The sequence below is a fragment of the Ischnura elegans genome, chromosome X (genome assembly GCF_921293095.1).
Source record: "Ischnura elegans chromosome X, ioIscEleg1.1, whole genome shotgun sequence".
In the NCBI taxonomy this organism is placed as follows: Eukaryota; Metazoa; Arthropoda; class Insecta; order Odonata; family Coenagrionidae; genus Ischnura; species Ischnura elegans.
Genome location: NC_060259.1, coordinates 64,800,342 through 64,814,642, shown reverse-complemented (window position 1 = coordinate 64,814,642; position 14,301 = coordinate 64,800,342). Strand labels below are relative to the sequence as shown.

At 37.4% G+C, this 14,301-nt stretch overlaps 1 protein-coding gene across 3 annotated transcripts in view; it reads left to right on the top strand.

Moving 5' to 3' along the window:
* Window positions 1-12,237: 12,237 nt before the first annotated feature.
* The window catches only part of LOC124171921 (IQ motif and SEC7 domain-containing protein 2), a 251,094-nt gene continuing 249,030 nt past the window's right edge, over window positions 12,238-14,301 (top strand). For all 3 annotated transcript variants that reach the window (XR_006868012.1, XM_046551345.1, XM_046551339.1), the window contains exon 1: window positions 12,238-12,538. Coding sequence is in view for 2 of the 3 variants with exons in the window: in XM_046551345.1 (XP_046407301.1) it covers window positions 12,312-12,538 (227 nt within the window). In the remaining variant the exon portion in view is untranslated. The remainder of the gene's footprint in view (window positions 12,539-14,301) is intronic.

Below are 14,301 nucleotides of genomic sequence, written 5' to 3'. Positions count from 1 at the left end.
TTACCTTTAATCATCAAAACTTTTATCGCGAAAATAAATCGGAATATGGGAACATTCTATCGCATTTTTAGCACTGAAATGTTTTGAAAGTCAAATTAAACACTTTTGTGGGGAATAATTAAATTTATCGAAATAAAAACCGCTAGACTGTTAAAATCACTGATATGAAATAAAGAATCGTTCACAGCTTGAAGCTACATTGTATCTTAAACCTTATGAAACTGCATTTTTTTATTATGTCTTTCAGCAGATATGTGATTTTTTTACAGCTCAAGCAATGTGAAAATCTTTCAAAATTAATAAATTTTCTCGGAATATCGGTTTGTGAATTTTCTTCCACAGATTATCTTGGGAGGTGGTGTCCTCCTCATTTGTTAATTTTTCCCATGCGTAGTGAATGAATAGCGTTTTGACTTGCTAGCAGGAATTTTAGTGCTGCAACAAGGCCACAAAAATTGAAAGCATACGCGGATAGAACGCGTGATTCTCGCTGTGAATTCTTAATTACTGAGTGTAAATCAGTCAAAAATGTTCTTGCAATGCTAAAGTGTAAGACATCTATGTAGAAAATTCGGCTTCTCAGCCTTAAACCCGGATGTGAATAGACTGTTTGTCGTACGATAAATTTAGCCCTCATTGCCGTTCTTAATGTAGGTACCTGATAAATGTATGGTAAATCAAAATAAAATTTACATTGCTGAAATTATTTTACGTATATTTTCGGAGAAGAACCTTCAGATGTATTCCAGCATAAATTCTAACATAATTCCGATAGCTCACAAATGGTTGAGTAAAATTTGAAAAACACTCAATTAGTCAACATCTAGCTAATCATAAATGATCTTCAAGGGATAAATTTACCTTTTCCAAATTCTTTCTTTAACTCTCGAATAAATCTATGTTTCGGAGAAAAGTCCCGACACAAAATGTCCGGAAAAGTATTTGGCTAGGTCATTCGAACAGGTAGGTACCAACGTACTAAATTAAATTAGCGAGGACTTGCAGTTAAAACCACAAAAGTTTCCTTTAATTAATATCTAATAGAGTTATTTTCCCCTAATTAATCGATTTAATTTGGCCGTCATCATGGTAAAAATTAATGACGGCCAAATGAAATGGTGATGAGCTCCTGGTAATTTCTCACCATTCAACTGACACAACGTCTGGACTTCATAGAAAATTAATTCTTCTAGAAGGGGCGGGATACTAAAATTAAAATTGCTTGAATACGCAAACACTTAGAGCATTTTTAAACAAATAAGTTCAACGATTTATTTGAAAAAAGCATATCATGATATTTTCCAACAAACTTTAAATCTAATTACCAATCAAGAAACTTTATTTTTGTTCCGCCACATTCGAGTTCTCTAAGAAAATATAAGCTAATTTAAGACGTAAGCCCTCTTCTCCTCATATTCATCCTCAAATTCATTTCTTAATTGACGTTACGATAGCGCACAATTTCTCGAAAGTTGGCCTCATTGTCTCCATGCTCCACTTCTTCACAAAACATCTACGAGCACGAAGGGTTTTTTTAGAACTTGAGTGTTGATATCAAAGTTCTGGAATGATTGTAATCTGAAATTACTGATATTTAGGATAAGGTACCGTAGCTGAGGGGGCATCGAGGAGCTTCCCGACGAGGCTCAGGCACTCAAACAGTGGCCGCGCAGTGGTTTTAAATAGCGAGAAAAGCTGGTCAAAATTAATAACGTACGTATATAATATACGTAATAATAGAATCATCAAATATATACGAAATGAATAAGTGAATTAATTACGTATGTATTTGATGCAAAGATTAGTTTACATTGTTTATGACCCACTGATTCCGTATTAAAAGTTATTTTTAATGTTATTACAATAATGTAATTGCTATTCAAGCAATTTAAACAATCATTTCAAAATCAAATCGGAGTTTAAGGTTACTCAAGAAATATACGAACTTTTTATCCGATAAAACAGAAAATAATATCTATCTTCAAGATTAACTATAATGAATACTACTTGTGTTTATTTTTGGACGCTATTTCAATTATAAGTTGTGAGCGAGCCAAAACAGCATTTTCTACCTTTCTACCTTCGCATATGTTTTTGATTGCATTTGTTACCAAAATAATATTACTAGTAATATATTATCTAGTGTACGGCTATAATTAGCTCAACGGCACGGTGTCAATTGCTTCAAAATAATATGATAACTTATTCCAATAAGGAACCCACAGTCAATTATAGAGCCAGTTATTGAACGGCCCAGTTATATAACTTATTGGAACGGGGCAGTGGATTTGGAAGTTTTTTTAACTGTACCCCTGCTTTCACAAGATTCAATGGAGCCATTACATAAAGTTTTACAAGAAATAAAATTACGCAGAACAACTGCTACTTCACTCTTCAATTAACACCACATTTATTGTTCCGTTTACAACAAGCTCGGGCCGGCTGGCCGTTCTTCATTCGAAAGACGAGAACGGCCTTGAAGTGGACTTGGACCTCACTACCAACCGACACGCAGAGGCTTACTTCCGCCTTTTCGCAGAAAGCAGATGAATCTCGATATTAAGGAAGCGGAGCGGAATACTTTGCCTCGGCTCAAATGCCGGGGAGCCCACGCGAGGAAGTTTCCACCGAAACCTTGATGTCAGAGAAGCGCCAGGTTGTTTCGTCCGCTCGGCTGGTCTCAGGTCTAAAACCCATCATCGCGCCGTGAGTTGGCTCCATGAATGCGTTCCTAGACCGACTTTCTTTCCAACAGAATGGAAAATTCTATCAGACGTTTATATAATACAGGGTGTCCCATTTATCTTGACCACCCGAAATAACTTTTTTGTCCAGATGCAAATTCAAAAATGTGTCAAGCAAATGTTCATTAGCCGTCCGGGGGACATTAATCAGCATGATTACCTTCCATGTAGCTTTGTTATTTACAAAGATATGAACAGGAGGAGTTATAGGAGAGGAAATGAATTGCCGAATAGAAAATATAGGGTGCCATTTAAAAAGTACATACCGCTGTTCATGTCTTTGTAAATAACAAAGCTACAAGGAAGGTAATCATGCTGATTAATGTCCCCCTGACGGCTAATGAACATTTGCTTGACACATTTTTGAATTTGCATTTGGACAAAAAGTTATTTCGTGTGGTCAAGATAAATGGGACACCCTGTATATCCAAAAAATATTTACCATCCTAATTGATGAAGACAGTAATGATTGAATAATGAAGATGATGGAATTGGAAAAAGTCGGCATATAGTTTAGTCGACGAGGTCCAAAGGACGTAATTTCAATAATAGATTGTGAATCAGTGGAGGAGAGCATCTTCTACAGTCTATGTATGATTTTTTTGTTTCCGAAATAATCTTACTTGAAAGTTAGCATATGACCATTATTATCACTGCGGCATTGCATCAATCGTTAAAAAGGATATGATAACGTATTCCAATAAAGTACCCGCAGCCAATTATAAACGAATCCCTTGGATTGGATTTGGAATTGTTTTAACAGTATCCATGCTTTCACAATTTTTAATGGGAACCTATTCTGGTAAACAAAACTCTGGTTTGGCCATTTTTATACAATGGATGACGCCAGATGGCCCAAGAAAATATTGAATTGGTGACCATAAGAAAAACTGAAAAGAAGAAGGAGACCAAGAGTGAATTGGAGAATACGGGGAATACAGAGAGCAATGGAAATGGAAGCAAGAGGAACGAGAGAAGTGGAATGGGAAGACAGAGATAAATGGAAGGTGAGTGCAGGAAAAAGAAGACAATCGTAATGTCGTTAGGAACCTTCCATGTGTATGGTATACATAGCTAACTAGGTACAAATTACAATATTTTAACAAAAGATACTTCCTGATATTCCTTGATGAGATATTTAACACGAATATAACCCAGGTTGGATAAGACACAGTATTAAAGGCAGAGAGTATGAGGGTTCAAGGTGAACCCTTCAGGGATACAACCAGCGATTTTTACAAGTTTGTAATCCGGCGTACACACCGGGGCCGGGAACCAAGCCCGTGGCTTATACGCCCGATCACCCGGGGAGGGGGAGGAGAGGAAGGGGAAAGGAAAGAGGCGCCGCCGCGATAGGAGCCCGTCGACGCCTCTGGGGTAGAATAGGTGCGGAAGGAATGGGACGGGGAAAACATTTCAACGCTATAGAAGCGAAGAAGGCCCACTAAATAGCGAAACCAAGCAAAGCTATTAATGTTCTAACAATTTTGGAGGATCATTCTATGAGGAAGAACAATCCAACGATCAAATCGTTAGATAAGTATAAAAGGCAATGAAAGTCACAATAAAAAATACCAGACTAAATTTTCGGTGGAACTACCACCTTTCTCGGAGTTAGGAACGTTCTTAGTAGTAGTGCCGCCCAAAATTTAGTCGTGTTAGTGTTTTTATTGTGTCTTTCATTGCCTTTTATACTGCGTCTTACCCGACCTAGGTTATATTCGCGTTATATTTTAACAAATATATATATGTGAGCGAATATCCCAGAGATGCCAAGGCCGTAGCCATTAAATAATTTCGGAGGGGGATAGATAAGTAGAGGAGATGTAGTTAGGGGCAGTGAGAAGAGCGTGGTAGTCTGAAGACCACTTGGCTGCTAATCGAAGGATACTGAGTTCAAATCTTCCAAATCCCCCAAAAAATCCTCGCGGTGGCCCAGGGAAAGGAAGTGGCCCCCTTCATTGAATGTTTGGTATTCACACCCCTGTAGCTTCGCGTGGGTGGAGGTCTACCCTCACCTATCCAAAGCAACCTTCGAGTTTAATCACTGGGTGAATGCTGTTTCTGGGCGGGTCAATGTCTAACAAGTAAGTCTTTTTTTATCGATTTTCCTAACGTAAACCTGTAAACCCTTGGGCACCTGAGTGACTACATCGCAGAAAATTGATAAATTTTTCACGCTCTAAAATATATTTAGCCTTTAGCTCCCGGATCAACGCGATTTAACGATATTACTATACGCAACACCTCAGACGCTTAGAGAACGTGAAAAATAATAGGTAGCTTTTTGAAAATGCGACCTTCCCAACCAAATTCAGGTACCAAAACGTATATTCTTCACTTTTTTAAATTTGAATCTCAATTATTTTGCTATTATCAATCACGTTTACCTTAAAAACAGGCAATAATTAAAAAAAAATACCAATATTTATTTATTGGTACCACATAAGTTCGTTTCATTCTATTGTCGTAAGTAATCATCGTAATTTTCGGATTGAGTATCCACTGATATACCCATTGAACTTTATATTTCCTAAAATTTTAAATATTCAAAGCAATGAAACCTTTTTACAAAACTAAATTATCGAAGAATCAAATCAAATAACTCGTCGATAATTCCTTAAATATGCTCCGTGAGCATATGAATTCCGAAGGAAGACTAATTTCATGCTAAGCGTATGTTTAGTGTGTTTTTAGCAGCCCAAGTTTTTCTACAGCCTCTTATCGTGCGTAGAAAGAGTGAACGCATTCACCCACCTGTCCAGCAGTTTAAACAAGCCCCTTTAGTTACTTCAGGGAAAAATCAAACTTGAATATTTGTGGTATAAAAAAATGAGCACATTTTCAAATGAATCATAATTATAAGGGATGTTGACCACTTAATTTCTCAAAACCAAATGACTCGTTGTTCAAATCTATATTTGATATTTCTGAAAATTCATTCATTTTCCAAGCAACGAGTATAAATCATTAATCGATCTTCTATATTATTTCTACTGTATAGATACCTTTTTCTCAACTTATACGCAACCAAACTCTACAAATGAGGTACCAAAATGCACATAATTTATCAGAAAACATGCGACGGCATATCTTACTTCCTAAATATTGCTATTGTTTCCTAAAATTGGTTTTTAAATAATTTAAAAAGACGGTAAATATTCCTGAGATTAACGGCGCACAAACTAATACATTTGTTCATTTGCAACAATATCTCGCATTCTTTAAATAACTTTTATCAAAATGCGGCTGATTCCACATTCAAGTCTCCTGTTGATACGTAAGTACGAATCACCATGTGCGTTTAACAGAGGATAGTGTAATTACTTTCAATGTTGTGTTTAAAGAGGTCCTCTGACCTCAATTTGTACATGAACATTCCAATTAAATTTGTACATAAGACCCTGCCCTTTTTTCTACATTTTAAAATTAGAAACGCGCCTATCCCTCTATGGACCTGCATTGAAAAGAGCGGGGGAAGCCCACTGGGAGCGGTCACATCACGCTCGTATAAATATTATGTTTCTTATAATCAACATTGAGTTAGAAAAGGATCCAAAAGCAAAGTTATTGTTTTAATTTCTTTTGTTAAGTCTAAAAGCCGCCAAGAGGATATTTTCATTCCCACACCGATACAGCTCTGCATTCAACGAATCAAGCATTCTAAGCCTCCTGGTCTTCAGCGACCCCAACAGCTCATACATCTGCGGAATCTTTCCGTTTGCTCTAATCGGTTTTTGATGACTCACGCTCCTTTTTTTGGATTGTATACTCCCTATTGGATTGAATCTTTCTGTCCAAAGTTCCAAATGGACTCAGCATTTCTCTCTCAATCTCCCATGAGTTGGCATTTATCGCAATCCTTGGTAAATGCGAGTTTATTCAAGGTGTTGCCGCAAATATTGTGATTGTACTCACGAAGATAGGCCTGGAGCTACGATAATGTCCAGGCATTTGTGTTTATCAGGTCCTTTTATCAGGTCCTTTTATCAGGTGCCCAGCGTCAGTGTAGTCAGGGCGATGTGAGGAAAAATGTCGTAAGAAATTAACTGCTGCCATTCGATACGTCAGGCCTCAGTGATTTATAAATTTATTAAAGCTTTATAATAAATGGAAAAGACCTCTCTCATCCCGCTCTGTAATTTTATATTATTTGGAGAAATAAATATAACAAAAGTAGAAATAATGAGTTTTAAATAAATATAAGTATAAATAAATATTCCCTATTATTCAAATTAGTTCAATTTATCTTCGTCACCAGGGTCGTTTTTACCTTAAGGCGACCGACATTATCTGCAGCCAAGTGGAATGTGGGAAGAGAGATGATTGTATTTATATTCATGTGGATATCAGACTTCTTAGGGGTAATATAGGTACTAATTTATGATCAATATATCATCTCCTATAAAACAGTTGGGTTAGCAGAGAGCTAGATGTAAAATATGCATGCATTATTGAGTAATTTTGCGCCTTCTGGTATGGTATCATTGTTCTTATATTTTGTACACGTTATAAATATTCTTTATGATCAAGGAAAAGTATAACTGCCAAGTCACAAGGCTCATTCTTAATTCCATCTGAGTCCGCAGAGGTCAGAAAATAACCAAGTCGGGACAATTATGTCAATCGATAGAAACATAACCCTGAAATAGAATCCTGTGCTCCCCCTTGACCACGGTGATATAAAATCCGTTGCGGAAAAAGGAAGCTTCATTATGTCTTAGAATACCCATTCCTGCCTGCGCTACCAGGAAGTCAATAATCAGTAAGCCTATTAGGCTAAGTGTTCTCTTAGACCATCACACATATTCAATACACTGGATTTACTATTCGGTACTAGCCAAGTCGAACAGGGATACAAAAGAGATTAAAAAACGGACAGCTATTAGTACTCTTCATCCTCAAATGTAACGCGCACTAATGCATAACGCGCAAATCAACAGTTGGCTGTCATCCGCATGTCTCCAAATTTTCAAGGATAAGGCGCAGTGATAAGTTAGACACAGGTCACTCGCAAAACCTTGACTGCTGATATTCATAATCTCGAAATATCGTTCATATTATATTATACATCCATAATTCGTATTCGCAAAAAAGGAAATTATGATAGGCCTCAGAAATGTCATAATTTGACTGATTTAATATTTGAATGCTTGAAGATATTTCTTTAAATAAATTATCCATCTAGTAATTCGTATGCATAGCGCTTGATCGTTTACCTAACGTAAAAAGTGCATCAAATGTCATCGAAATTTTTGAAAAAAAAACTGTATAGCGCGAGCATTATTCTTGAGAATTTAGGATAATTGGATGCGGTCAGCAGGTACTCGTCATCGTAGACGTACCCGGTTTCACTCGCTGAATGACAATGTCGAGCACATCCCAGGGAGTCCAAGGCAATTTGCTGACTTGCAACAGGTTTGCAGACCCTATGCCCTTCTAGAGTCCCCCTGTCTGCTTCGTGATCATGTAGGGGACCAGTCTTTCCCACTTAAAGTCTAGCGAACGCGGTCAACCCGACGCCGAGCATAAATCATTCCTCGGTCATAACGTCAGCAACTGCTAAACTGCTTTAAAAATCACTAATAGTTGTGCGTCTGTGGCACAGAGAAATTGTTAATCAGGACTGGGACTTATTTCAAATACAAGTATTTTAAAATACGTATTCGAAAAAAATTTGTAATTTGTATTCGGTATTTCAAATAGGTACACGTCCTGAATGTACTTTGTATTTCAAATACAGGTTTTTGGTATTTTCCCAATCTAAAATTAAAAAAAAATACATTTCTAAAATAATTTTGAAGTAACTCTGATAAAAATATTGTAACATTATGCTTCAGAGATTACTTCGTTTTGCTACGTGGGCGTACCCAGCGAGGGGCAGAGGGGGCAGCTGCCCCTCCTAGAAGCAAAAATCGCAAAAGTCTTTAAGCAAAATCAGTACTGAACTGAAACGAAAGTATTCAACAAATTTTCTTTGAACCCACGAAAAATGATATGTATTAATATAAGATATGTAACTATAATAAAACTATTTTTCCAGGAAAAAATCTCATAAACTAATAAAGCGCTAAATTTTCTTAAAATGTCATGACTTGCCTTGCCCCCCCTAGTTATTTATGATCCTGGGTACGCCGTTGTTTTGTTAGAATCGTTTTATTCATGTTTGCAATTATCCATAAAGTGCCAAGGCAGGTTATATTTTTTTTAAGATCTCTCAGTTGCCAACCAATATATTTTGTATTTTAAAAGGTATATATAATATAATTTTGTAGTTTGTTTTTCAAAAACCCAAGTCGAAGTTATTTTGTATTTCAAATGCATTTCGAGCGGTATTTTGTACTGTAAATACTCCTTGTCATGCATTTTGCCCAGCCCTGTATTTAATCAATGCAATCGGCGTAAAAAACGAAAAAAAATCACTCTAACGAAACCAGAACTGATCTAGTTAAAGCAAAATATAACTTGCTAACAAATCGCCTGATAAAGATATGCGTTGCAGTACCTCAGATAAATATGAATGTGAACAAGTAAAAATTCAGCTTCAACGTATATCATTTAAAAACAGAATTGAAGATAAAGATAGGTTGAAAGCAATATCAAATTCTATTCCATCATAAGTACGTGAGGCATACGTCCTTATCGACGATTGAAGAATGAAGCGTGTAATTAAAAAAATTCACGTGTTTTTGTGTGATGGAACTGATGGCTCTGTGATTACAAATTATTTTTTCTTTACATTTTTTTGCTATTGAATATTCTGAATTCAGGTGTTGATTTTGACGGATGTGACATGACTTTCAACGTAATAGTTAAACGTCTTCGCCAAATGCAATAGGATAATCTTCCATACGCCGTAACAAAATCGTCCAAAACCTAAAAATCGGCGATTACTTCTGCCGGAGGCAGCAACTCCCCTCTGGTACTACCTCCCAGGGGCGCAGCTAGGAATTAAGGCTGGGAGGGGTTTAGGTGCAACTAATGTTGCATAATGTAACCAACAGAAATAAAATTATATTATTTATACCGGAGTGTGAGGTTGTATGGAATACCCACCAGGATAAGCGGCAGGTGCGAGATTAATACATTGCGGAATTTTAGGATAAATGGTGATTTTAACGGCTTAATGAGGGATATTTTATTAATTCCTCCACCATTCTATTAGTAATATCAATCTAATTAAGTAAAATGGATTAAACTCAAAAATTTCTCTGAGCTCTGGGGGGGGGGGGGTTTATCCCCCAAAACTGCTCGCTGCGCCACTGCTACCTCCAACAGGAAATGGAAATCCGATTTCTTTTGCCTATCGTGAGACGATATCCTCAGGTATAAAATATCCCTTGCTTTAAAATGTATTAGTGATTTTTAAAGAAAATACCGTTTGGAATAGGCAATTAGAAGTTGCCTCTAATGCATGAAACATTCTTTTCCTTGGTAAACATTTGAGGCGTCATGACAGCCTCCTCTTCGTTGAAGCCTGCTGTCCAACATGTATCCAAGGTCCCCATTCGTTGAGCTTTGTTATGCGTCAGCTAGCGTTGGAACAAAGAGACGAGTCATACTATCGTACATGCGAATATTTGGGGTCGGGTTAGTACGCTGCCTTGCGTATTGGATGATATATTAAGGGTATTCGCCATAGGTTCAAAATCCGGAAGTGGTGGTAGAAAATCTTTCATGGTAATCGTGCCCCTACTTGATTACTTTTCAGGGCAATAAATGTAAGCAACACAGCCTCTACAAGCGCATAGTCGCTATACTCAGTGATTAGGTAACTGTGAGGGTATTGAAGGCCTAACGAAATCGATTCTGGAATCGCATGCACAATACTAAGTCTCATTTGAGAGCTGAATTTAGGGCTCTGAAAAACGCGTTTTGAGAGGAATAAGAAAAAAAATATGTTCAAACATTTCGATATTTTTAACACACAGATCTTCCAGAGCTTCGAATAAGGGTTTTTATAACCAGTTCTTACGGTTATGACAACTCAGCAAAAACCCACAACCGCATGAATAAGTGGCTTTGTCGATGGGCGTACCCAGCGAAGCGCAGGAGGGGATAGCTGCCCCCCTAGGAGCAAAATTCACAAGTCTTTCAGGAAAATCAGGACTGGATTGAAATGAAAGTTTTCTGCAAATTTTCTTTAAACCCACGAAAAATGATATTAGTACAAGGCATGTAACTAAAATAAATTGTTTAAAGCAGATAATTTTATAAACTAATATAGCGCTGTTATAGTTTCCTTAAAATGTTAGTTTCATTCACCTTTTCCATGCTTAAATGTCACAACTTGAACAACCATGGCTTGCCCTCCCCCTAGTTTTGATCCTGAGTACGCCATTGGATTTGTCCATGCATGTTCCGAAAGGCCTGCGATAGCCATGGGGCGTTATAAGACCCAAGTATTTTCTTCGAGTATCGCAAGCTAAGGCCGGTTAATATTGAACATATGCAAGTGTTGCTAGTGGGGTACTGGCGACTGGTGAACCATCTGCGGGGTATGGAATACCCCCCTGTTGAACGGCTGCCAACCCCTGGGGGGCGGAGGGCACGGAGGGAGGTAAGCTTGAAAAGGGGGTTACACCATTTCAAAAATGGGGGGACGCGTCCACGATATTACCAGCACAACCGTCGCCCGTGTATGTAATTTCATGAGCATATTTGCTTATATGACTGAGAAATTTCAGAAATGTACATATATACGTATACGATTTTAATAAAAAAATACATAATTTACATTCACATTCCCCTCCATAGTAACCATAATTACAGGAAATACCTACTGCTATTGTTCTTGAGTTGAAGTGTTCTTAAGTGCCAATATCTCATTCGGGAAAGCGATACCGTTGGATTTTATATGGTTGCTCTCGCCAGGAAAGTAGGTACTACATATATTGATTATAGACTTTGATGTAATTCATTTCGATGCCCAGTGTAAATCCTGGGCGTGTTTTCATTGCCATCGATCGGCAGGGTGCGGGTTCTAATCCCGTCTGGAATGGCTTCTCCTCCCAAGAATGGCATAGCTCATGAAATTTTGCTATGCTGCAGCCGTTGACGTCTCCCTAGCAACGATAGGGAAATGTTTTGACCAGCCCATAAGACGATTGATTGGAATACGGAGAAGCATTATCTAGAAAGAAAAAAAACAGCAAGCATGCATACAATATCGACCTTCGTCCTCAAAAGATCTCTTCCGGTCCCTCTCTCGCCATTAATCAGCACCCATAAGGCGAAGAGTCTCCTTGAAAATGATTTCGATCAGAGTCGGCTCAGTCTTCTAACCCAGCGGCCCCGCGGTCGTACGAAGAAAGAATAGAAGTGATTGCAAACGCAAAACGCGAAATATAAAAAAATACTCCTCACGCACTCATAAGTTTTAGTGTGGTGTGTCGGTTAAATACATGATCCCTTCTTAGGTGTCAAGGTCGTTTGAACATATATCACATCTGTGAGGTTGCCTTGCCCTCTGGTGAGAGATTGCCGAAGGATTCAGTTGCTCGAGCCGAGCTGTGCAATGGTGTCCGTTTGTTTTGTTTGATTGTGGGAAGAGGAGGATCTTTAACCATGTCCGAGGAATCTTTTGAGACTGCTGTGTCCTCGGACGTGGAGGCGTTATTACAAAGAACTATTGAAGAAAAGGATAACTTAATTCGACGGCAACTTAAGGAAATAAAAGATTTAAAACGTGAATTAGACCTAGTGTTCAATGAAAGAGATATGCTATTATGTGAAGTAAGTAAGCTGAAGTTTGAACTAGAGATGACCGGTTTGAAGAAGCTGCAGGATGAGAGGTAAGCTTTTTGCACAATCTGTTATTTATCATTAATATTTTATGTCGTTTTCTTGCTTTGCCGCAATCTCCTGATCAACTGTCAAACTCAGATTCATATCTGAAGTTATGCTCGAATTGTAACGGTTTGACAGCTGAAAAAGAAATGCGAGTCTCTTTATTTCACCGTGTGTTGCTTCTTTTTGTTTTACTGCTTAAATCAATATGGATTATATGGATTGTCATTATGTTATATATTTGGCATTATTGACTACGTCGGGACGTCGTTTTCTTGGAAACTGCTGTGCCGCGGGAAAGTGGAACGGTTTAAATTTGGGAGCTGTGTAAGGGATTCGCGCTGCTTACCTCTGCACACAATAACGTTTATTGTTCATTCATTAGTATTATTTCAGTGTTGTTATTCGATTAGTGTAGGTAATTTCTGCTACTACCAAATGTTAACATTTACAATTCCTACAATGCGGAGGATTTGCCGTTCTTGTGTAAGTAATCTGATGTGTTCGCCCTCAAGGCGTTATGAATCAGCTCCACATGCTTCCGTAAGGAATATGAATCTACATTTCTACTGTTTTTATCGTTAAAAAATAAATTTTTGTGAAATCCTTTAATGCCGTGCGAAAGAGAATTTAAATAAAATAAATTTTACTGAAATGTCATAAGTCTCCTAAATTTGAAGCTGCTATTTCATGAGGTAATGCGACTTTAACAGCCCCACAAGGAATTATGATGAGTTAATGTAACAACATTACAATTGATAACCCAGTAAATAGTTATAAGCCTGGAGTTCTGCATATCTTCATTATTATTGATATGCTCCGAGAAATTTTATTTCGTAGCTGTCAACGGAACGGTTACCCACGATGCTGTTTAAATGTTAATTCCAATCTACATCGTTGCTGTGTGGACTATGACGTTACTTTCAATTTAAACTCGTCATCGTTTATGAAAAAAATGTACTAATTTGGCGGTGCAAAAAAGATCTTATGTGAGTATTCAGGCTCTACTACAGATAGCTATAGAATTCAGATTCATTCTGTTTTAATTTTAGGATTTTTATTTGAAGATTTATCGAAAATTGCTAGGATATGTTGGCATATATTCAATAAAAATCTTCAAATGATTCAGAATATTACTCATGAATGAACAATATTAAATAGTTAGCATCATAATTTTATTTTATGAATTGATGGTGGTATAAGCTGGAAGCCTTCAAGCATGTACAAAGTCAGCTCAAGGTTTTTCAAAATAATTCCAAGCAGTAAATGATCTCTTAAATTTTCAATTGCATAGTAAGTGAAACATGGTTCTTCTGTGTACCAATGCTCTGGGCCATAATACTCTAGTACAGATATAGATATCTATATATATATCTAGATAACATATTGAATGATACTCTTTGAACTCAGTTGAATGCTGTCATATGGCCCTTTGCCTTTTTCCATTGCAAAAAGTGTGTTATGACTTTTGATCCTTTAGTTAAGGATTTAGAGCATAAAAGCATCTTAAGGTGGACTTAACTAATTTATTGTTGCATTTGTGAGCACAGTTTTGAATGCTACTTGGACGGGGTGGTTGTTTTGAGAGGTATGAGACTTCCCTCAAGTGTGGCATGAGACTTATCATTTTCACTTGAAGTCGGCCAGTATACCGCGATACAACAGAAAAAAATACTGCCTACTTTTTGAGAACTTATATCCTAAATCTTCCCAGCCCAACTCTCACATGAACTTGAAGCTGGCTCAGGTGGTTGCTATAAGCTTTTGC